This window comes from Ovis aries, chromosome X, assembly GCF_016772045.2.
Source record: "Ovis aries strain OAR_USU_Benz2616 breed Rambouillet chromosome X, ARS-UI_Ramb_v3.0, whole genome shotgun sequence".
Classification (NCBI taxonomy): Eukaryota; Metazoa; Chordata; class Mammalia; order Artiodactyla; family Bovidae; genus Ovis; species Ovis aries.
In genome coordinates this window covers 51123999-51148801 of record NC_056080.1, presented here as the reverse complement: position 1 = coordinate 51148801, position 24803 = coordinate 51123999, and the positions used below count along the sequence as shown (strand labels likewise).

The 24803-nt window shown below is 51.9% G+C and overlaps 1 protein-coding gene across 6 annotated transcripts in view; it reads left to right on the top strand.

Moving 5' to 3' along the window:
- Positions 1–24402, top strand: part of IQSEC2 (IQ motif and Sec7 domain ArfGEF 2) — a 77464-nt gene extending 53062 nt beyond the window's left edge. For 5 of the 6 annotated variants that reach the window (XM_027963362.2, XM_027963361.2, XM_027963366.2 and 2 more), the window contains 13 exons: positions 4593–4854; positions 5705–6106; positions 8497–9392; positions 10734–10895; positions 11555–11677; positions 12650–12816; positions 15589–15728; positions 16503–16628; positions 18413–18512; positions 19072–19233; positions 20770–20943; positions 21434–21483; positions 22084–24402. In XM_027963362.2, coding sequence (XP_027819163.1) covers positions 4593–4854; positions 5705–6106; positions 8497–9392; positions 10734–10895; positions 11555–11677; positions 12650–12816; positions 15589–15728; positions 16503–16628; positions 18413–18512; positions 19072–19233; positions 20770–20943; positions 21434–21483; positions 22084–23049 — 3730 coding nt within the window. In that variant the 3' untranslated portion in view covers positions 23050–24402. The remainder of the gene's footprint in view (positions 1–4592; positions 4855–5704; positions 6107–8496; positions 9393–10733; positions 10896–11554; positions 11678–12649; positions 12817–15588; positions 15729–16502; positions 16629–18412; positions 18513–19071; positions 19234–20769; positions 20944–21433; positions 21484–22083) is intronic. The other variant, XM_042242426.2, reaches the window with a different exon arrangement.
- Positions 24403–24803: the final 401 nt, after the last annotated feature.

Genomic DNA, 24803 nt, shown 5'->3' with positions numbered 1-24803 from the left:
AAGAGACACAACCAGGCTCACACAGCGGGTGGATGGCCATCAGGACCTGAACCTAGGTCCACCCAGCTTGTTACTGCACAACATGTTCTGTGTGTGTATGTGTGTGTGTGTGTGTGCGTGTGCATATATGTGTGTGAGTGAGAGACACAGAGAGAGAATATGAGTCTGTGTAAGAGAGATTTTTCCACATTGTTAGCATGTTCCTTGGTGTTCTGGGGGTTCTGAGTTAAGGGATCCCACATCCCCAGGTCCCACTCCGTCAGCAATCTGTAAGATGCCTTCAATCTCTGTCCTTTTTAGGAGGCTGTGTTGACAGCTTGACCTCCCTGTCACTATTACCTTTGCAACCAAAGCAGAAGAGAGAGCTCTCGAGGGGAGAACTGCCACTGAGTTGAAAGCCAGGGGCAGCGCGGGGCCCGAAGTAGGGAGAGGCAACATGATGTCATGAGAAGGCAGCCCGGGCTCTGGATTTGCATCCTGTGTGACCTCGAGCAAGTTTACGTGACCTCTTGCCTCAGTGTTCTCCTCTATAAAATGGGGCTACTGGTGCCTGCCTCAGTAAATTGTAAGCTTTCAAGGGGCTTCCCAGGTGGCACTAATGGTAAAGAACCCACCTGCCAGTGCAAAAGAAAAAAGAGATGCAGGTTTGATCCCTGGGTCAGGAAGCCCCTGGAGGAGGGCATGGCAACCCACCCCAGAATTCTTGCTTGGGAAATCCCATGGACAGAGGAGCCTGGTGGGGTTGCAGCCCATGGGGTTGCAAACAGTTGGATATGATTAAGCACACACCCACACAATGAGCCAGTTAATGCCCTTGCTCTAGGGATATAGTTGACTATAGGGCCCTATGGCAGCACAGAAGAGGGGCCTGTAAGCCATCCTGCGTGAAGGGCTCAGGAAGACATGGAAGGTCACACCTTAGCTAAATGTTGAAGAGAGCAGGAGGTCACCAGGTTGGGGTAAAGGGGCAGAGGGTGTGTGAGGCAGAGGTCTGGTCAGGAGAACCATCCATGGTCATGGTGAGGAAGGAGGAAGGTGGGGTTATGGTGAGGTGAGGAAGCTAGAGGTTACCCTATGGATGATGATTCCTGTAAAACATAAGTTAGATATGTCCCTTCTCTGCTCATCGCAATCATAGCAAACACCAATGTCTCTATCGTAGGTTCAGTGCCCTTCACTTTTTGGCTCCCATTGCCTCTCTGATCTCATTTCCCCTTGTTGACTCTGCCCTAGCTACACCGGCCTTCTGGCTGTTCCTCAAACATGCCAGGCACAGTTCTACCTCAGGGCCTTGGCACTGGCTCTACCCTCTGTCTGGACTGCTCTTTCCTCAGATAACCACACAGCTCACTCTCTCACTTCTCTGATTATAAGCCATTTATTCAGAAAGCCCTTCTCTGACTACCACATCTAAAACAGCACCTTTTGTCACCCTGCTGTATCTTCCTTCCTAGCACTTCTCCCTGCCTGAAATGATAGTATATATTTATAGTCTTCTTCTCCCACTAGAATGTCACCTCCCTGAGGGAACAAAACTCACACGTCTTGCTTATGATTATATTTCCAGCACCTAGCGCTGTTCCTGGCATGTAGAAAAGGCTCAATTGTCATTTGTTGAATGAGTTATGAGAAGCCATGGAAGGGTTTTAGGGGAGCAACATGGTCAGATTTCTACTTTGGAAAGCTCTCTCTAGCCACAGAATGGAGAATGGATTGGGAAGAGGAGACTGGAGTTGAGGTCAGAGATCAGGTGAGAGGATTTATTAGCCCAGCCACCAGAGCTCATTTACTGACTTCCTCCCTCCAGAAGCTTTTACTGAGCACCTACTCTGTTCCAGGCCTCGTGCTCTCCTCTAGCAGGGAGATTACCAAACTCTCTTCCTGTGCTGGGATTCTGGGAGTCAGGAACACAAATAGCTGTCACGCTTTGCCAAAGCTAACCTGCTACATAAAAAGAAGGACAGACATGTGCTGTGTGTGGGAGCCCTGAACAGGATCAGCCATCATTTCTGGCTGGAGGCAGGCTTCAGGAGGGCTTCTTAGTGGTGGCATATGACCTAACTTTTGATGGAACTAGGGTGTGTAGGGGGGGTTCTCAGATTGCAGGTGGCAGAAGATGATAGGGACAGCATTCCAGGTGGAAAGTACTGTATTAGCAGTTGGGAAGGTGGAAAGGACAATGGGAGTATTGGGGAGAAACAGGATTTGGGCAAGATTGGAGGGAAGAGTGGATGGGGTGGGGGGCTGGTAGCCAACTCTGCAGTGTGGCTTAATGTTTAAGAGTGTGAATTCTGGAGTCAGACTGCCTGGATTTGAATCCTGACTCTATCATTAATAGCTGTGTGACCATAGATATGTTATTAACCTTTCTGGGCCTCAGTTTTTTTATGTATAAAATGAAGATGATTAATAATACCTACCTCATAGGGTTGTTTTGAAGAGTAAGCAAGTTATTAAGTGTGAAGCAGTAAGAATAGTAGCCTTGGTGGCTCAGACGGTAAAGAATTTGCCTGCAATGTGGGAGACCTGGGTTCGATCCCTGGCTGGGGCAGATCTGGAGGAGGAAATGGCAACCCACTCCAGTATACTTGCCTGGAGAATCCCATGGAGAGAGGAGCCTGGCGGGCTACAGTCCATAGCATTGCAGAGTCAGACACGACTGAGTGACTAAGCACAAGAATAGTGCCTTACTAAACAACAGAGGATGAGATGGTTGGATGGCATCACCGACTCAATGAAAATGAGTTTGAGCAAAGTCTGGGAAATAGTGAAGGACAGGGAAGCCTGGGTGTGCTGCAGTCCATGGGATCGCAAAAAGTTGGACATGACTGAGCAACGGAACCACAACAAAACATTAGCTACTGTGTCTTGGAGAAGCCTCAAATGCCACAACAAGGACTTGGGTTATCTCTCTCTCTCTCTTTGAAATTGGAGGAATGCAAGTGGGAACCATGGATGGTTCGTGAACAAAGTTGATCAAAACTGGGAGGCATGTGCTGAGAGGGGAGAGGTTTGAGACGCTGGTGGGTGGGATCCTGCAGTCCTGAGGGGGAGAGAGGTGCATCTTAGATGCCTGGGGGGCACTGGGCTGGCTCTGACCCATGAAGGGAGACTTCACAGGCCCCAGAGGCCCGGGAGGAGAGAGCATTTGGGGTTCAGGGCAGCCGCTCAGTCTGTTTCCACTTTGTTCCTGACAGTGTTGAAGATTAACAGTTGGAAGGGTCAGGGATGAGCAGAGGGCAGGAGCCCTCATTAGTGCTGAGCCCGCACCAACGTTGTACCCCACCGTCCCCAGCCCCTAAGCCCCCAGCCCAAAGTGTTCTTCTGTCAGGCTGGCAAGACCATTGTAGCTCAAACTCCTGAAATGGCTGGGAGCCTCCCAACACCCACCCCAGCTTGCCCCCCATTCTGGTCCTGTGCCCTGCCCTCTGTCAGGTAGGGGCCAGGGAGTGGCCCCTTAACCCTTTCACTGGTCAAGAGCTCCAGTGCCTGCCCAAACCAGACCACTCTCTGGGCCTCAGCCATACCCATTCCCCCCACAACCCCCTCCATGCCTCTCCCTGCCTGTCCCCCCTCCCAAGCCCCCTCCATTGTTCCCATCTCTGTGGCTTCTCACCGTGCCTGCCTGGGCTCAGGGCGCTGGGCTCTGTCGCCACCTGAGTTCCCTGGCAGCCTGGTTGCCATGGCACCGTGGGAGCAGGTCTGGCAGAACAACAGCTCTGGGTAACCAGGGCGGGCAAGACCCAGTGCCCCGCTCCTACCACTCTTCGCCCTTGTTCCCCTCCCCCGAGCTGAGCAGAGGAGGCCATGAGGAGAAAAAGGAAGTTGCCCCGCAGGGCAGCTCTTTACCTGTGAGAATGCTGGTGGGAGGCGCCTCCCACTGTCACTGAGCCCTCAGCCTGGCAGCCAGGGAACGCTGAAAACTGGCCAGGCCTGGAGCCTGGCCTCTGGGGGCAGAGGTGGGGCTGTCTGGGGCAGGGCTGGGTGAGCAGGGGAGAGGAGTAGGCTCAGGTCTAAGGACAGAGCTGATCTGGGATGGTGCTGGGGATCAGGCTGGGAGGGGAAGAGGTCTGAAGGGGTGGGGATATAAGGGAACTGGTCCCTCAGGGGAGGAGGGATTTGGGGACAGAGCTGTTAGGGGCTAAGATGATTAGAAAAAGGAACTTGAGGGGTAGGAGTGGAAGGCAACGGGTCTGAGGATAAAGCTGTGAGGGGACCTGGCCATGAAGGGACCAGGCTCTAAGGGTAGAGTAGGACTTGGGACAAGACAGTGAGAAGACCCGGCTGGAGGGAAAGGAGTCTGAAAGGATGGAGGTGTGATGGGGTGGGGGTCTGTGATGGGGGAGAGGGCATTTGAGGATGGAGCTGTGAGGGGACAGGGCTGAAGGGGAAGGGATAGGACTGTGAGGGGAATAAGAACACTTTGGGGGTAGGGCTCTCCTCTGGCCTTTAAGTACTGGGGTCTCTGTATCTGTGAGGAGGCTGGGGAGGATGGTGCTGTGGGAAGGGATCTGGTCCACCCACTCTCAGTCTGGCCCAGCAGGCCTGTCTCCTGTTCCCACATCCTGGCTCATCTTATCTCATCCCCACAGTGTGGAGGGTGATGCCCCAGGCAGTGACCTGAGCACAGCGGTTGATAGTCCTGGGAGCCAACCCCCCTACCGGCTGAGCCAGCTTCCCCCCACCAGCAGCCACATGGGGGGCCCCCCTGCTGGGGTGGGCCTTCCCTGGGCTCAGCGGGCGCGCCTCCAGCCAGCCAGTGTTGCCCTGAGGAAGCAGGAAGAGGAGGAGATAAAGCGCTCAAAGGCCCTGTCGGACAGCTATGAACTCTCCACGGACCTGCAGGACAAGAAGGTACCCAAGAGATGCTCTGGTCAGGGGTGGGGGTGCCGGCGGGGATGGGGGGCGGTGAGAGGACCAAGGGAGAGATTGGAATGTTGTGCTCAAAGGTGGTGTCCAGGGAGGGATGGTGAGACTGGAATGGAAGAAGAACCCTTCACCTGACTGGGACCTCACTGACCCATTCACCATCCATCCACTGAGTCTGATATTAACTCAGCAAACATTTAGTGAGCTCCATGCTGGGCACTGGAGAAGTGGAGAAAAAAGGCCAAGTCCTCAATAATCTAAGTGTAAGGGAAGGAGCACACATGTAAGTTGACAAATTCACAACTCTGTTTTCCAGTTCATCACATGTATCACACAAGAGATTGTTTAGCCAAAAGGGGGGCACAAAATACTCTGTACAGAAGTAAGAAAACTGGAAAGATATATCCCAAAATGTAATTATGATTATGCCTAGGTGTTGGGAGTTTAGGTGAAGCAACTTTCTTTCCTTCCTCCCTTCCTTCCCTCCTTCCCTTTTTCCCTTCCTTCCTCTCTTTCTCTCTCTTCTTCTCTTTCTCCTTCTTGCCTTCAATTTATGTCTTCCTTTCTTTCCTGTTTTAGCTTCTCTGTTTCTTTTCTTTTTAAATAGTGAACACCTACTTTTTGTAAATAAAAAAAAAAGAAAACCACAATTCAGTCCCGTGTGACATGTGCTATCTGATTTTAAAGTGAGAACACCACACAGACCCCAGCCTGGTGCGTCCAGGCAGCTGTAAGCAGTTAGCTATGACTCGGTTGGTGGTGCGGCTGAGGCCCAGGGAGATAAGGAGGCTGTTGTGAGTTTCTGACTTTGTTCCCCTCCACCTTCCCCTGCCAGGTGGAAATGCTGGAGAGGAAGTATGGGGGCTCCTTCCTGAGCCGCAGGGCCGCCAGGACCATCCAGACAGCCTTCCGCCAGTACCGCATGAACAAGAACTTTGAGCGGCTCCGCAGCTCAGCTTCAGAGAGTCGCATGTCCCGCCGCATCATCCTTTCCAACATGCGAATGCAGTTCTCCTTTGAGGAGTATGAGAAGGCACAGAACCCCGCGTACTTCGAGGGCAAGCCTGCCTCGCTGGACGAGGGTGCCATGGCTGGGGCCCGGAGCCACCGGCTTGAACGGGGGCTCCCATATGGCGGCTCCTGCGGAGGGGGCATCGATGGTGGGGGAAGCTCCGTCACCACATCTGGAGAGTTTTCTAACGACATCACGGAGCTTGAGGACTCCTTCTCCAAACAGGTCAGCATCCCTGAAAAGGGCCTTTCCTCTCCATCTCCATGCTCTGGCTACTACTACAACCTTTTACCTGTACTTCAAGGAAGTTGCCCAACAAGTTGTTGTTTTGAGAACAATAAACAGCTACCATCTGAGTAGGGACCGTGAGGGTGATGAGAAAGGATTGGCAAGAGAAAAATTATATTGTTCAAACAAGCAAGTTCTCAGTCTGGAACATGAGCCACTATCAGATCAAGGCCTAACTAACAGCTCCTACTTTATATCAGGTCCTCTATATGCCTCAAAATGGCCTTCGAGACTGGGGGTGCTATCCTGGTTTTACAGAGGAGGAAATTGAGGCTCCACAACCCTGAGAGGTGAAGTGACTTTTCCAAATTGGATCAGGACTCAGCTCTGTCTGGTTCCAAAGCTTTCCCTTACACCACACGATCATGGACCAGGCTCTGTGCTGGGCACTGTGGGGGAGACAGGTGAATTGGCCAGGATTCTTTTTCTCAAGGATCTCCCCAAGCAAGCAGGAAATAGCAGGCACATGTGCACAGGACTGTTTCCTGAAAGAGTGTGCTCAGAGCCGTGAGAAGAGATCCCATATAGTGCTGTGGGAACCCAGAGGAGGGAGAGGAAATTTTCTTCTGGGAGGACGAGAGCAGGCTTCTTTGAGAAAACAGCACTGGAGCTGGGCCTTAGCAGGCAGCGAAGAGTTAGCAAGTTAGAGATAGTCAGAAGGGTGTTTCTTGCATAAGCATTGCATCAGGAAAAGCAGGGAAGGGTGGGAATGTAAGTGGCAGTGATAGTGGTGGGAGATCATTCTAGGCTTGGAGTGTGTCAGCGCAGCTGATCAGGTACAAATCCCAGTTCTGGCATTTCCCAGCTATGTGACCATGGGTAAACTGTTTAACTCCACTGAAACATGATCAATAACATGAAGCTAAAACCATCTTTTTAGAGCTGTTTGGAAGGCTGAGTTCAACTCGATAATATATCTGAAAGCACCTAGTATATGGCATTGCTAAGTACGTGTTAGTTTCCTTCCTAAAACCAAAAAGATATTTGGTAAAAATTGTTGAATGAATAAATGAAAGTGTATAAGAGAAGAAATCATTCTGCTCTAACCTCTGTGATCTGGCCCTGCCCTAAGCTTGGTCATGCTTCCCTGGAGTTGGTGATGGGGTTGGGAGAGGAAGCAGATAGAAGACAGGAAAGAAGTATTAAAGAGAAGATCTAAATCACTCATTTACGCATTCATATGCCACATTTCATTGAACACCTCTTCTGTGTCAAGCTGAGCTAAAAAGAGAGAAACCCAGCCTGGACCCATCCCTCAAGTACTGGCCTCATAGTCTGGTGGGGAGATTCAGGAACCAGGCCTGGGCCCCCCTCTCAGTGCTATTCAAGTCTAATGGGGAAGTATCTATTGCTGCATAGCAAATGATCCCAAAATTTAGTAGCTTAAAACTGAATGTAAAGACTGAGCTTAAACAACAAACAGTTATTATCCCACATAGTTTCTGAGGGCCAGGAGTCTTGGGGTGGCTTGACTGGTGGCTCTCGCATAGGGTCTCTCATGAGGCTGTGATCAAGTTATAGGTTGGGACTGTAGTCTCTAAAGGCTTGACCGGGGTTGATGGGTCTGCTTCCAAGCTCACTCGTTTGGCTCTTGGCAGGAGGATTCAGGGCCTTGCCACATGGGCCTCTCTATAGGACTGCTCACAGTGTGGCTTCCGCCAGAGCGAGGGATCTGAGAGAGGGAGCACAAGCGAGTGAGAGTACTCAGGATAGAAGCTGCAGTCTTTCCTAACCTAATCTCGGAAGTGACATCCCATCACATTTGCCAGATGCTGCCGGTCCAACAGACCGACCCTGGGACACTATGGTACATGAGGGTGTGAATAGCAGGAGGTGGGGATCATTAGGGACCAGTTGGGAGGCTAGATACCAGAGTGAGGCCAGCTTTGGTCCAGATTCTCGAGGCTAAATATCATAGATTTCCTAAGAGAACCAGACAGAGGGCTTCGGGAGCCCAGAGGCAGATGGGATTTTGGTTTACCCTAAGGGAAGGCTGAGGCAGGAATGTGGCTTGGGATTAGTGAGGAGGTGGCATTTGGCTTGGGTCTATATGGACGTGAAGAAGGTATTGGGATGTCTGAGAAGGGAACTTGTGGGCATAAGTTCCAGGTCCTGTGAGCTCACAATGGCTCCCTGGGAGTTATGTCCTGCAGAGAATCTGGGGAGGTAGGGGAGGGGAAGCACTTTTCTGGCTGCCCCACCAGGAAGATCCCCCCGCCCCTTTTTTTCCCCTCCCTCCCTCATTCCCACCCTTTCACCATCCCACTGTCCTTCATCTTTCCCTCCTTTTTCTCCTTTCCCCTCCTCCCCCTTCCCCTCCCCCTCAGGTAAAGTCTCTGGCTGAATCCATTGACGAGGCCTTGAACTGCCACCCATCGGGGCCCATGTCTGAGGAACCAGGGTCAGCCCAGCTGGAGAAGCGAGAGTCAAAGGAACAGCAAGAGGACAGCTCGGCCACATCCTTCAGTGACCTTCCCCTCTACTTGGATGACCCAGTTCCCCCACCATCCCCTGAACGACTGCCTAGCACAGAGCCCCCCGCCCAGGGCAGACCTGAGTTCTGGGCACCAGCCCCTCTCCCTCCAGTTCCTCCACCAGTGCCAGCAGGGTCCCGGGAAGATGGTAGCCGTGAGGAAGGCACTCGCAGGGGTCCTGGGTGCTTGGAATGTCGGGATTTCCGGCTGCGGGCTGCCCACCTGCCCCTGCTTACCATTGAACCTCCCAGTGACAGCTCCGTGGACCTGAGTGACCGCTCAGATCGCGGCTCTGTCCACCGTCAGCTCGTGTATGAGGCTGATGGCTGTAGCCCCCATGGGACCCTGAAGCACAAGGGGCCACCAGGCAGGGCCCCAATCCCACACCGCCACTACCCGGCCCCAGAGGGCCCAGCCCCAGCCCCGCCAGGGCCCCTACCACCAGCCCCCAACAGTGGCACTGGGCCCAGTGGTGTGGCTGGGGGTCGGAGGTTGGGGAAGTGCGAGGCAGCAGGCGAGAACTCTGATGGTGGAGATAACGAGAGCCTTGAGAGCTCCAGCAATTCCAACGAGACCATCAACTGCAGCTCTGGCTCCTCTTCGCGGGACAGCCTGAGGGAGCCTCCAGCCACCGGCCTGTGCAAGCAGACCTACCAGCGGGAGACCAGGCACAGCTGGGACTCGCCAGCCTTCAACAACGATGTGGTGCAGAGGCGGCACTACCGAATTGGCCTCAACCTGTTCAATAAGTACGTGTTCCCATTCCCACCTTGTCGCCCCTACCGACCCTGCTGCAGGCACTTAGACTCCTGGAGGCAGTGATCCTGCTGCCGCCATTTTGTGGATGGCATTTCTCTCTAGCTGTTCAGGGAATAGAATTGGCAATAGGGTGACAAGAATGGAAAGCTGCCCCTACACCCATGAGAGGCAGTTGTGGTCCTGGTTCTGCTTCTGACTGTGTCGTCTTGGGTGAGATGCTTTCCTCTCTGGCCCTAGTTCTCTCTATATAGGATGGATTCTGAACCTTGGGTCTCCCACCTTCCCTCTTTGGTTAGGCTATCCCTTTGGGATAGCCAATGTTGTATATGAAGAACCCTGCTCTCAGAAACAGGAAACTTGGGCCAGACTCACTGGGTAGCTCTGAGCAAGGTGTGTCCCTTCCTTGGGCTTCAGTGTCTCTATCAATTAACTAGCAGTGTGTGGATGTTTGAGGTGTTGGGGGTAGGGTGCTGTGCTGGACTAGTCAGTGACCAGAACTGAGTTCTTTCTAGGTACCTGGTCTTGGGCCAGCTGCTTAGCAGTGGAGTGCGAGTGTGACATTTGATTAGAAAACAAATGCCTTACATCTTTATAGCCTATTAAACACGGCCATCTGTATTTAGTTTTCATGATAACTCAGCAAGGTGGGTAGTTGTGTCCCTATTTTATAGAGAAGGAACTGAGGCTTGGAGAACTAAAGGGAATTGTTCCAGTTCATACATGGTAAGTAATGGATCTGAGACTCCATCTGTGGCACCAAAATCTCCCAAATTCTAGCCTCATGAGGTCCTAAGGCTCTGGGGTTCTGAATATGGGATAGCTCAGACCCAGATATGGAAAGTAGGGAGCAACTGATCTATAGAAACACTCACAGAGGCTTGGTGGTGCCTCCTGAGTGGGATGTGGAAAAAGTAATCATTTTACTGCTTTCCTACTCCGAGGGTCTGTGACTCGGAGAAAAGGACTTAGCCTGGAACTCAGGCCTTCTCCCAGGACTCCTCAGTGCCTGTGGAGAATATTAAAGCTCCTGGCACAGAACAGGCTCTCATCAGATCTTAATTTTCTTTCAACTGGAATGTGGCTCCAGTGAAGGAGGAAGTTGAATTGAAGATACCTTGGAATTTCTGAAGCTTTGTGAAATGGGAAAGTGGCTTCTTTCCCTTGGCCCTCAGTTTTCTTATGTGTACCATGAAGTGAGTGGACCACATGAAGGGAGTGGACCTTCTTGGCTCTCTGAGGCCATGGTTGGGCCCAAAATTAGCTCAAGATACAGGGCAGGGGACAGAGTTCCAGGAGGACTGTCATCTCATCTTCCTCCCCTCTTTCTGCAGGAAGCCAGAGAAGGGTATCCAGTATCTGATTGAGCGGGGCTTCCTGTCAGACACGCCGGTGGGAGTGGCTCACTTCATCCTGGAACGGAAAGGCCTGAGCCGTCAGATGATAGGGGAATTCCTAGGGAACCGGCAGAAGCAGTTCAACAGAGATGTGTTGGAGTGAGGACCCCAGGCTGGGGCAGACTAGGCCAGGGGTTCCTGGAAAAGGAGGGCAGGAGGGGGATAAACTTTGCAAAACAGGAAATAGACCTTCCTGCTCCCATACTTCTCCACCCTAAAGAGATCTGATCTCTCTTGGCGAGGAGAGTCCTAACGTCTTCTGGGTGGCCCCAGGCAAGGCATGATTGTCCTATGACCTGCTTTGAGCCTCAGTTTTCCCATCCCTGATATCAGTGGGTTGATGGAACAGACCCTTAGTAACCATGTGTCTTGCCTGGATTTTCTGAGATGGGTTCCATTTCAAACATTCTATCCTCATTTGGGCTTCCCTGGTGGCTCAGCTGGTAAAGAATCGGCCTGCAATGTGGGAGACCTGGGTTCGATCCTTGGGTTGGGAAGATCCCCTGGAGAAGGGGACAACTACCCACTCCAGTATTCTGGCCTGGAGAATTCCATGGATGTATAGTCCATGGGGTCGCAAAGAGTCAGACATGACTGAGCGACTTCCACTTTCATCCTCATAAGTACTTGCTTGGGCCACAGGTTCAGATTTTGGAAGTCTATCAGTGGGGGATTTGGTTCATTGGAGCAGGTCAGGGTGGGTCAGAGGTTCTTTGCAGAGGAATTGAGAGTGCCACACCCCCTTCTCTGCTCCTCAGCTGTGTGGTGGATGAAATGGACTTCTCCTCCATGGATTTGGATGACGCACTCCGGAAGTTCCAATCCCACATCCGGGTTCAGGGTGAGGCCCAGAAAGTGGAACGACTCATCGAAGCCTTCAGGTGTGCCCACTTCCCAGTACTAAAGCTGCCTTTCTCTGCTTTGGGGGCCAGTGTAGGATGGGTCTATGAGTCATCTCTCTGAGCCTCATACTTTCTGAACTAGAAACTGGAAATTATAAATCCTATATTGCAAGGCAGTTGGACGATCAGAGGTAATGTGCCTAAAGTATCCAGCTTAGCATCTGGGACATGGGCATCTAATAAGTGACAACAGCATCAGCAACAACAACTCATGTTCCCTAAGTGGATACCATACTCATCAGGTATTGATTGGGTTACTGAGCTGGACACTTTACATGATTATTTCAGTGAATATTCCCAACAACCTGGTGAGGTAGGTGCTTCTCTTATTATTCTCATTTTGCAGATGAGAAATCAGAAGTTTAGTGAGGCTGAGTAACTTGCCCAGAGTCATATGGTGAATAAGCAGTGGAACCAGAATTTCAACTCATGTGTCTGATTCCATGACCCATGCTCTTAACTATTATCTTCCTCCATGAATGCTGCAGGGACCAGGCATCAGACCTGGTTGTAAGCCCTGACTCCACCACTTTGGGGTATTTAGAAGAGAAATAGAAGAGTTACTGGGAACTTGTTTTCTAACATGGGAGGATTTGCTTTGTAGTCAGAAAGATCTGGATTTTCACCCTGGTTTCACCATTGATCAGCTCTATTATCCTAGACACTGAAGGCTGCTTTGGGCTTCAGTCACTTCATCTGTAAAATGGGGCTGCAAAACTATGATGGGATTACAGGAGATGACATACATAAATCCCCTGGCAAAGCTCCATGAAAGGTGGCTGTTGTGATTTTTATATGCTAATCTTGAGGAAAGTCTGAAGAAAGACGAGAGACCCAAAGGGTTTGGGAGTATGTCTTGGAGGAGAGAATTGGTGGTCCCAGATGGGAGGATGGTGGGTAGGTGGAAATTACTGGTGCCTGACCCTGGTCTTGACCCCTCCTGCCCTGCAGCCAGCGGTACTGTGTGTGTAACCCAGCCCTCGTGCGCCAGTTCCGGAATCCAGACACCATTTTCATCCTTGCTTTTGCCATCATCCTCCTCAATACTGACATGTACAGTCCCAGCGTCAAGGCTGAACGCAAGATGAAACTAGATGACTTCATCAAGAACCTGAGAGGTGACCCCAGAGCTTCCCATCAGCTTTTCCTGTCTTTCACCTGGGAAGGGAAAGTGGGCCAGGTGGCAGGGGTGGGAAGGAAGAGGGAGATCACATCTACTCCCTGAAAATTTAACCTCACTTTCTGCCAAGGCTAGCTGTTCCCACAACATTTTCTTATTAAATCACTCAAATGGTCATTTGTCTGTCCGTTCATTCCCACACTGAATATTGACAAAACAGGAGGTCCTGAATGGGAGGTAAAATCCATGACTTTTATGGAACTTATGCTAATTCACTCATCACTCCCTGTTTCCCTCCCTTGTTTGCCCGTAAAGACTTATTTATTTTAGGTGCCCTTTCCTCCACTCAGCATTCATTTATTCATTCATCAATCAGCCAGCCAGGCAGTTGACACTGAGTGCCTCATGTGTGCCAGTCCCTGTGATAGGTGCTAAGGACCATGGAGGGGCATCTGCCACAGTCCCTGCCCCAAGAGGGCTCCCAGTTTGTGCGCGAGAAACTGACTTGTAGTACCAGATACCCAGCACAAGATGGGAAACAAACTGTGATGTCAGACAGGCCAAAAGTATATTCAGAGCTCAGGGAAGAGGGATAATATGACCAAACAGTGATAGAGGAGGCTTACCTAGCAGTAAGAATAACAGGCACAGAGGTAGGAAAACAAAGTTGTTTGGAGAACAATCGAGAGGAGGCGGACAATCTAGTTAGGAAGGTCAGTTAGAACCAGTTTCCAGGGGCCTTGATGTGCCAGATGAAAGGTGTCCCCTTGACTTTTTTTTCTTGGTTTATTGTATTGATGTCAAGCCCTGCCTCTCACCAAAGAGCAGCCTACTAGAAATGGCACAGATGTTAGGATTATTTAAACAGAAACGAAAGAGGGAAGTATAATTGAGGAAAAACAAACAGACAAGACAGATTTGCTGACTGTTAGGGGTTTGCATCTTTGGGCTCTTAAGCTGTCTGATTGCTGAGGTGAAAAGGCGGTGTGACGAAGGCTGTTCATTTAGTACCTGGTGTCCAAGGCGGAGGCTTGGCATTTCCTAAGGAGAAAACATTTTCTGTAGCAGAAGATTTTTGTTAGAGGAGTGAGTGGGTTTTGCTCAGCAGACAATCAGAAGGATGGTAGACTTCAAAGGAGGGAGTTAGACAGACCAGAGGCCATCTGGAGCTCTCTGCCAGGATCCTGCCATTAGTCATTCATTCGTTCGTTCACTCATTTCATCCATTCTCCCTCTCCCCTCCTTGTCTGTGGGTATGTATATATGTGTGTATATGTACGTGTGTATACATATTTTATATGTGTACACATATATTGTATATGTACAATGTATATATTTATATATGTACACATATTGTACATTACACATATATTGTATATGTGTATATCTTCACCCTCAAATTATTAAATAAGCAAATGAGAATTCCTGTTCATTCCAAAAATTTTAGAAATATAGAAGTTATTAAAAATTTTAACCATCTAAAATTCTGTCCCCTAGAGGCAACCATGGTTGATATTTTGGTGTATTCTGGTCTTTTTTTCCTATGCACATGTAACTATGGGCTCCCCCAGTGGCTCAGTGGAAAAGAATCTGCCTATAATGCAGGAGATTCAGGTTTGATCACTGAGTTGGGAAGATCATCTGGAGAAGGAACTGGCAACACACTCCAGTATTCTTGCTTGGAGAACCCCACGGACAGAGGAACCTGGTGGGCTACAGTCCATGGGGTTGTGAAAGAATGAGACACAACTTAGAGAATTAACAGTAACAGCAACAACAATTCATGAAAATGGAATATCTCTCCATTTATTTCACTTAGTGACTAAACAGGGAGAAGGCAATGGCACCCCACTCCAGTACTCTTGCCTGGAAAATCCCATGGATGGAGGAGCCTGGTAGGCTGCAGTCCATGGGGTCACTAAGAGTCGGACACGACTGAGCGACTTCACTTTCACTTTTCACTTTCATGCACTGGAGAAGGAAATGGCAACCCACTCTGGTGTTCTTGCCTGGAGAATCCCAGGAACGGGGGAGCCTGGTGGGCTGCTGTCTATGGGGTCGCACAGAGTCGGACACGACTGAAGCGACTTAGCAGCAGTAGCAGCAGTGACTAAACAACAGCAACAAGTGTAACTATACAGTTAAGATCAGGTTGTACAAGCAATTTATTATCTTGCTTTTTTTTTCACTTGCTATAGGAATTTTCTTATGATTTTTTAAAATAAATATCAAATTTTTAACAGCTATAAATTATTTTATGAAATGGATATATTCAGCTTTACTTCAGTATTCCTTGGCTGTTAGAACTTAGATTGTTTGAAAATTTTATCATAAGCTGCACTTATACATATATCTTTACACATATTTCTGAGTAATTCCTTACAGTGGGTTCCTAGAAGAGGAATCACTGAATAGTTAGGCTTGCCAAATTACCCTCCAAAATAGTTATGTTAGTATATATGCCTGCTTCCATGAACTCTTACTAACACTGGATATTATCATTTAACATTATTTTTGTTAGTTAGAAAGGCCAAAAAGAGTGTCATTGTTTTAATCACACTGTGCTCTGAGTTGTTAGACAAAATTCCCGTCCTGGGGAAGAAAGCAACTGACTCTGCTGGCCTGATCCTGGCCAAGGGACCAAGGGTGGCTGTTCCCTCCAGTCCTGGCCATCGTTACGGCCCACGCCTGGGTATGGAAGGTTGTGGAGAATCCTTGCCACCCACTCCCCACAGGTATACTATATATTCCTGTGTATTCCTTCCACCAGGGGTTGACAACGGTGAAGACATCCCCCGAGACCTCCTAGTGGGCATTTACCAGCGCATCCAGGGACGCGAACTGCGGACCAACGATGACCATGTGTCCCAGGTGCAGGCTGTGGAACGCATGATTGTAGGCAAGAAACCGGTAAGTGCCTTGGGAGGCTGAAGAAGGGACAAGGTTGGGGAGGTGAGTCCACGCCCCTCTGAGCCCCAGGCTCCCCTCAACTGCCGAATGGAGTGGGTGGTGATGCATTCCTCAGGAGTGGTGGGGCAGCTTGAGTGGGATGCTCTGTGGGAATGGATCTGGCGCATGGCAAGGAACATCGTGGATGCTGTGTAAATATTAAATGCTTCTCACCTCTGGTTTGGCTGGTCCATCCCAAGTGAGCAGTCAAGATAATAGTTAGCTAATGACCGAAGCCACAAACACACTCTAGTCTTTTAGTCAACAAACATTTACAGATGCCTTTCCACTGAGCCTAGCATTTCAGTTGGCACTGGAGATACAGGTACGAATAAGATATGGTCTCTGTCCTTGGAAGCGCAGACCAGAGTGGGGAGGTGTCAGACAAAAACTCAATACCTCCACCTTATAGTTAGGTTAATTTAGGGGGAGCACATGGGAGGGAGAGGTCATTTTCAGCCCAGTGAGATTAGGAATGGCTTTTTGGAAAAGAGAACACTGGAACTGGGGTTTGGAGGAGTGGTAGAATGTGGCCATAGGGAGCTGAGCAAGGAAAGCATTCCAGACAGAGGGAGCTGCAGGGACAAAGATAAGCCTAGGCTTAGTTGCTTAGATTCCTTGTATCAGAGTGACAGTGATATATACCAGAAGTGAACTTACTCTTGCAGTTAATGTTAAGATGCCTGAAGCTGGTGGGCTGGCCTTGCGGACACCTATTTCTTCATGCCTATTTAGGTCCTATCTCTTCCTCACCGTCGACTGGTTTGCTGCTGCCAGCTCTATGAGGTGCCAGATCCAAACCGCCCACAGAGGCTAGGGTTGCATCAGCGGGAGGTCTTCCTCTTCAACGATCTCCTTGTGGTATGCGCATTGAGGGGAGGAGAAGGAGGGAAGTGGTGAGCTTGGACTCTGGGTGGGGTATAAACCATTACCATTGGTGGGTGGAGGTGTGGTGGGTAAGTAGCTCTGCCATGTGATCTGGGTGCCTCTGCCCCTCCTTTACTTCACCATTTGGAGGATCCATTTGGAGGTAGTGACAGCCACAGGTGGACAGAAAAGGTGAGGACCAAGGCAGGTAACAGGCTTACAATCTGGGAAGTGGTAGAAAAAGTCCACGCCCACCTTAATAGTTCCGTAGGTTGGTGATTGGGATGCTTGAAGTAATTCTTAAAACTGAGCTTATCACTAGTATAGACATATGTGTTTTAGAACGGGGACTCTTAGGACTCTGCAGATGGGAAGGAAACTTCAGGGTCCTGTCCAACCTCTTATCCCAGGCAAGAGCCAGATTCCCGCATGGTCCTCTGCTTGCATGAGTGTGGAGAAGAAGGCTGCCTTCCTCCAAGGGAGCCAGTTTTCTGTTCGGACAGCTCTGACTGCTAGAATCTGTCTCCCAATGGGTTTCCTACAATAATCTTGACTCAACCCTTGGGATCCCAGAGAATGAGTGTTCTCCCCCTACTCTTAGACAGCTCCTCAGGGGTTTGAGGACAGTGACCTGTCCTCCCTTGATGTTCTCTCTTTTAGAGCAGGTCTCTCAGCCTCGGGACTATTGACATCTGGGGTGGATGTGGGGTGCTCTGTGTGAGAGCTGTCCTGTGCATTGTAGCATGTTTAGCGGCACCCCTGGTTTCTACCTACTAGATAGCAGTAGCACTCAAACCAAAAATGTCCTCTAGGGGGCAAAGTCACCTCTAGTTGAGAATTGCTGCTTTAGATGAAGCTCCTCCGGTGCCCTCTCTGAGGTTTTATTTCCTCTTCTGTGAAGTGGAGCTAATCCCCAGCTCAGGGTTGTCATGGGAGTGAAATAACACGTCAGATGTGGACTAGCCTAACCCAGAGGAGGGCCTCGCCCACATGGGTATTGAGTAAATGTTTCACCATCCATCGTGCACTGACACCTGTGGGTGCCCAGCCCCATACTAGGCACTGGGTTCCCAGAGATGAGGGAGACTCAGTCCTTGTTCTTTCACAATCCAAAGGGCTAAAAAGATGCTTTGCATAAGTGTGTACCGTAACCATCCTGAAATCAAATAATGTGCTTTTAAATGCCACTTGCAGATGGTCTGAGATGTTTCCAACTCATGTTAGCTGAGTCTAGAACACCCGAATACTTGATAAAGACCTTGGGTTGTTGAGAAGAAGACTCATTAACTCTACACATTGGTTTATTGAAGATTTCCAATGTGCACTGGATCTGGCCCAGGTGGGCAAGATAGGCGAGAACCAGACTCCTCTTGGTGTTTCCAGTCCAGCAATCACACACTCATAGCACTTTCAAGCCTAATGGGGCGAAAGGCACTGAACTAGCACTCTAGAAGCTCAGAAAATGGTGGGAGGGGGACTCTATGTGCGGTATTAGAAGAGGCTTCCTGGGGAGAGCAGCATTCAGTTAGTTCCTATAAAAATTGTGAATGCCTGTTGCACATCGTGATTATATCAGGAACTTGCATTTTTCTCCCGTCTCCCCTGTTCTGCTCCACCAAGCTTCAGTTCTCCCCAGCTTGTGGGTATGTGTGTTTGTGTGTATATGTCTGTTAGTGGTGGTATGGGGGGTATGGGGTAGGCAGTAACAAGCAATAGGTGCCATGGGAAATTCCCCACCCCAAACCCTGCCTCTTGTCTTTTTCCCACCCCTGCCAAAGGTCACCAAAATTTTCCAGAAGAAGAAGATCTTGGTGACATACAGTTTCCGTCAGTCCTTTCCCCTCGTGGAAATGCAGATGCAGCTCTTCCAGAATTCATGTGAGTCCCTTCTTGGATCCCAGCATCCCAAGAGTCTTTGCCATGGCCCTCATGCTCATCCTTCCTCCACACCAGCGTCCAGTTTGGGGAATCCTTTACAGCAAGGCTGAGGTCTCCAAAGCACTTCCTTGGTCCCAGGATGGAAGGCAGGCCAGGGTGCAGTATGACTTGGGTCTGTGCCCTGGGGAACTCATAATCTTGCAGAGAACTGCAGCATGTATGTTTTCTGATGGGCTTAAGTGATGCTGATCACGCCACACATTGAATGACTAAGCCAGAGGAGCTTTGATGGGTGGCTTCTGGGCAGCAGAAGCAATGTGAGTAGTGCCAGAGGGGTGAAGGAAGGGGTTCTAGAGAACAGCCAGAGTTCAGCCTGGCTTTCCATCCTGGGGCATAGGGAGGACCATGACTACCAGGAGTCTGGGGGCTTTGAAGCAAAGGGGGCCCGCTGATGATGCTCATGCAGAGAAGAGGCGGGGTCAGAGATGGACATGAGAAAAGTTATTTCACATATGAGCCACCTTGCCTCAGAGTTGCCTGACCTTCCCCTTCCCCACAGATTACCAGTTTGGGATCAAGTTGCTGTCTGCAGTACCTGGTGGGGAGCGCAAAGTCCTCATCATCTTCAATGCTCCCAGCCTCCAGGACCGGCTGCGCTTCACATCTGACCTCCGAGAATCCATCGCTGAGGTGCAGGAGATGGAGAAATACCGTGTGGAGTGTGAGTAACCCAGCCACATCTCCTTCCCCGACTCCTAATACATTGCCTTGCAGACACTAAGAATCTTATCTTCTGAGAAACTCAGAGTTGGGGGTTAGCTTGTCCAAACTTCCTGCCCTCATTCCAGGAACCCTTCAGCCTCTGCTTGAATACCTTCAGAGACAAGAGGCTCATTACCTCTCAACCTCATTATTATTTCAAGCCCTTATTATGAGCCAGCACTTCCTTCTATTGAAAGGCAGCAGGGAGAAGAAGCAGGGTATTGGAGGTAGGACTCTAGTTTCAGATGCCAGGTATGCTACTTATTATCTGGGTAAACTGGGGAAAGGCACCTGACTCTCTGAGCCCCAGTTTCTTCATACATGAAATTGGGGTGGTGAAATCTTCACAGAGTTGTGAAGAGTCAATGAGATAAGGTGGAGGATGTGTCCTACATGTTCACAGCACATGAGTGTTGAATATTGTTAGCGTCCAACTGATGTTACTCCCCTTCCCAGCCTCTCCTTTGCTCTCCCCACATTCTCGTTCCTGAACTGAGTCCTGATGACCCATCCTCCTGGCCTTCAGGGGCCACATCAAGTCATTCTGATCATATATAATAGAAAATAGTGATTGCATCTCATTCCTCCCAATGTCCTCTAAGTTCTTTTCTCCAGGTTAAGTAACATGGTGTTAATGAGAAAGGCAGGCAGATAGACAAACAGACAGAGAAAGAGATGTGGTGGACAGCTCCTCAGTGAGGCCTTCACAGTTCTGGGGTCTTCTGTTCTCTTCAGCAAGGCAAGGTCATTCATTCAGCTCACCAGATCCTTGAGACCCTGGGGACATTCAGAGAGAGGGTGAGCATGCCAGGAGGAGGGATGGCTGATCGACAGAAGTCTCCGTGACCTCCGCAGGGAGGTGGGAGTGTAAGGCCGGAGAACATGGACTCTGGACTCAGGCAGACCTGCTTTCAGAATGTCAGCAACCTCACTTCCAGACTTGCCCTGGGCAAGCTCTGTGACTTCTCGGATTCTCTGTGGCTGCTAATACGTACCTCTGAACTGGTATAAGGATTGAGAGAAATTGAGTAAGCATAGCACCCAGCACACGGCTGGCACATAATAGGGAATTTGATTTCCGTTGGTTTCCTACTCCTGTCCCTCCAGGAACCCTCTGCTCTGGAGCAAGGTATCTGAGAATGGAGTGGGCTCTGGGATGAGTGTCCTTCGCCGTAGGCTCGAAGGGCCTTCCTGCCCCTCCTGGGAACACAGCAGCCACTGTAAAGCTCTGTTTTGAAAGGTGGGGGTGGTTTGGGAGACCAGACAGGGGAGGGAGAAGCACGGGGAGAGGAGCCAGAGGAGATGGTGCGAGACGGGCTGGGCGCTGAAGCACTGAGGAGATGTAGCTGAGGTACGGCTGTCCAGGGGGCGAAGCAGGAGGCCTGAGGACAGAGCAGGTGAGGAAGGGGAAGGCCCATAGAGGGCTGGGGTCAGTCAGCTGGCCTCTCACCCCTGTCCCTGACCTTTGCTCCCTGTCTCCCCCACCGCCACCCAGCGGAGCTGGAAAAGCAGAAAGGTATGATGCGGCCTAACACCTCACAGCCCGGAGGGGCCAAGGACTCGGTGAACGGCACATTGGCCCGAAGCAGCCTGGAGGACACTTATGGGGCAGGCGATGGGCTCAAGCGGGGTGCACTCAGCAGTTCCCTGCGAGACCTCTCAGATGCAGGCAAGTCTCCTGGGGCCCCTGCCCTGGCTGGGGAGCTGTGGGACTGGGTGTCCTCTTCGCTTCCTATCACTGACTGCCAGCCTTCCTTGCACTCACCACACGTGCACGCATCCTGCCTTCATCCAGAGTCCTAGGTGCCAGGCCACAGGGGACCTGGGAGCTGGGTCAGCACAGGCGGAGCCCAGGGTTTGGGCCAGGGAGTGCGAATGGGGCCACAGTCTCAGCCCTTCTCTTTCGCTGCTCCACCTCTCCTCTCTTTCCTCTTCTGTCTCTCAGGCACCACCTTTCCTCCTCCTCCTCCATCTTTTCCTCCTCTCACTCCTCCTTCTCTACCTCTCCTCCTCCCGACCTCCCCCTCTCCAACGGGGGAAAGGGAATAGGGGTGTCTATCCCTGGGAGGGGCCCAGACCTGGTGCCCAGCTCTGGAGCCCAGCCGGGTGGGGAGGGGGGGTTGCTGCTCTGACGCTGGGCTCCTTGCTTGTGGGCGCAGGGAAGCGGGGGCGGCGTAACAGCGTGGGATCGCTGGACAGCACCATCGAAGTAAGTGCCAGCTCCTGCCCCACTCTCTGCATGAGCCCTGCCCTGCCACCCTGGCGCCCCAGAGGAGGAGGGGACCTGTTGCTTTCCCCTCTTCCCTGCCGAGAACCCTGCGGCTGCCTCTCCCAGCCAACCACTCTCTCAATCTGTCCTCAACTCTGTCTGTCCTCACTCTGCCTGTCTCTCAGTCTGTCTTCCACTCTCCCGAGCCCCCTCTCAACCCCAGGGCCGACTCCAAGTAGTGATGCTCTTGGAGTTGGGCCGAGAGAAGCTCTTACTTCCAAGTCCTGCCCTTTGAGCCTGACCAAGTCACTCTGTCTCTCTGGGCCTAACATGCTCCCTGCCTGCAAAATGGGGATGAGGAGGAGGTACTGCTAAATCTTCCTCACCCAGCTGAAGCTCAGATGAGATAGTGGATGTGACAGCAGAGCTCTGCAAGCTGGGGGCGCTCCATGTACAAGTACAGGACTGTGACTTGGTTTCCATTATGCCATGGAGGGGGGGTCCTGTCTCTCCAGCCCCCAGGGATCAGGGGGTTGGGGCTTAGGGTTGGGGGTTTAGGACATCTAGACCGGCCTGACTTCCACCCCTCCCCCCTTCCAGGGGTCTGTTATTAGCAGTCCACGCCCTCACCAGAGGATGCCACCTCCACCCCCACCCCCGCCGCCAGAGGAGTACAAGAGCCAGAGGCCCGTCTCCAACTCCTCATCCTTCCTGGGCTCCCTATTTGGAAGCAAGCGTGGCAAGGGGCCCTTCCAGATGCCACCGCCACCAACAGGCCAGGCCTCTGCCTCCTCTTCATCTGCTTCTTCCACCCACCACCACCACCACCACCACCACCACAGTCACAGCCACGGTGGCCTGGGGGTGCTGCCTGATGGGCAGTCCAAGCTCCAGGCCCTGCATGCCCAGTATTGCCAAGGACCAGGCCCGGCCCCGCCGCCCTACCTGCCACCCCAGCAACCCCCTCTCCCCCCACCGCCTCAGCAGCCCCCGCCCCTGCCGCAGCTGGGCTCCATTCCACCACCTCCCGCTTCAGCTCCTCCTGTGGGGCCCCATCGCCACTTCCATGCCCATGGCCCAGTCCCAGGCCCCCAGCACTATACCTTGGGCCGGCCAGGCAGAGCTCCCAGACGGGGGGCCGGAGGACACCCTCAGTTTGCTCCACATGGCCGCCACCCCCTGCACCAGCCCACCTCCCCCTTGCCCCTGTACAGTCCTGCCCCCCAGCACCCTCCAGCCCACAAACAGGGCCCCAAGCACTTCATCTTCAGCCACCACCCACAGATGATGCCAGCAGCGGGGGCCAGTGGGGGCCCTGGATCTCGGCCACCAGGGGGCTCCTACTCCCACCCCCACCACCCCCAGTCACCATTGTCACCGCACTCACCTATCCCACCCCACCCCTCCTACCCACCCCTGCCCCCACCCTCACCCCACACCCCACACTCGCCCCTGCCACCCACCTCCCCCCATGGCCCACTGCACGCCTCTGGGCCCCCCGGCACGGCCAACCCACCCACTGCAAACCCCAAGGCCAAGCCAAGCCGGATCAGCACCGTGGTCTGATGAATGGAGTGTGTGAGCTGGGGACTGGGAAGGTCTGGGGAATCTGCAAGAGAGAGACCTCTCTGCTTCCTCAGTTTTTCCAAAATATACATGCACATAGAAATGTCCTCCTCCTCACTTCTTCCCTGCCTCGGGACCCCTCCTCTAACCCCCAACAGTCTCCTTGGGGTTTCCTTCCAGAGTTGAGACTCCTTGCCACTTGCAGCCTGTATTCAGGGCTGGGCTCTTGAGCTCTGGGGAGTGGTGAGGACCTTTCAGAGATCCTCGTCCTCTTTTTCCCTCTCTTCACCCTCCCCCCTCCCTTTCCCCAGAGGTCTAGTTGGGTGGCCTCAGACCTCTGGGCCAGTGTGAGCTCCCCATCAGCTCTGGCTGGTAGGGAAGGGCAGGCGTTGAGAGCAATGAGGGTGAAGGCTTCCCCAGGGCACCTCTGGCCAAGTGGAGCTAGGAGGGGGCTCTGCAGTGTTGTGGCCAAACCCCAGCTGTCTCGGCCCTCTCTCTGACCTCAGGGCCTGGCCATACACTTCCAGGTGTCTCTCCACCTGCTGGAGGATGTGGGGTGTCAGTGCACTCGGTGAGTGGGCCCCCATATATGCTGGTCCCCAGGTGGGGCAGTGCTTCCTCTTTGTAGCTGATCTCTGCTCTCTGTCTAGTGGGCCCCAGCCCAGACCTCTTCAGCTTCAGGACCTTGCCTTTCCTTGCAACGTTCTTATCCTGATCAAAGTCCAGACAGGTTTGGGGCGGGGAGGGGGGGGAGGCTGAGGTCTGGGATGAGAAGGGCGCAGCCCTCCCTCACCCATATTGCATGCCCCCCATTCCCTCACACCTACCCCACCTACAGCTGAAGACAGTGCACTTTACAGATACTGCCCACACACACCCCGCTGGGGCAGGGCACCCAGCATCAGCCCTGGGGAGAGGGGCTCCCAGAGGGCCACCATGAGCCCGAGATGTCCTTCCTGAGGCAGACATTGAAGCCATCAGAGTGGGGGCTGGGAGCCAGGATGCCTGAGTCCTTCTGTCCGTCAAACTCTCTGCTGCCCCTCCAGCCCCTTTACAGCCCTGTTTATTTATTATAAATATATTTTTTACAAGCCCCAGCTCCTCTTCTTGCCCCGCATATCCAGCTCCTTTCTCAGCTCCTGCCTCCCTCTCCCCTCTCCATCATGGGCTGCAGTACAAACAGACAGACAGACCCTGGCTGTATGAAGGGCCAGGGACCCCGGGGTTTGGGGGTGGGGGAGGGCAGCAGTGGGAGGGGCTGTATGGAGAGGACCTGGGGTTTAGGCATTGTCTTTTCTCCTCCTTGTATATAAGAATGTATATTTGATGCCTCATAAAAGACCTTGTGCTCACCTCCTGCCTCTGCCTCCTACTTGTGCCCCCTCCCCCATGGTGGAGCCCCTGGGAGAGAGGCCTTAGCCCAGGGAGGTGAGGCGCTGATGGTAAAAGCTCAGACAACTGGGTGGGTGAGAGGCTTTGGTTGGATGGGAGGTGGGGGCTGAGGGAGGTTTTCCTGTTTGTTTCATTAACAGTTTGCATAATGGAGTGGCAAGGGTCTAGGCTTTAGAGTTGATCCAGTGCAAATCCTGGGGCTTTCCCTTCCTAGTGCACTTGGGAAAGGCAACCTCTCTGAGTCTCGGTTTCCTCAGTTGAAAACTTGGGGTGATAAGCCATTGCCACATGGGGCTGTGATGACGGCATGAGGTAATGAGTGTCCAGCAGCCGGCATAGAGTAGGTGCTCAGCAAGTTAGTT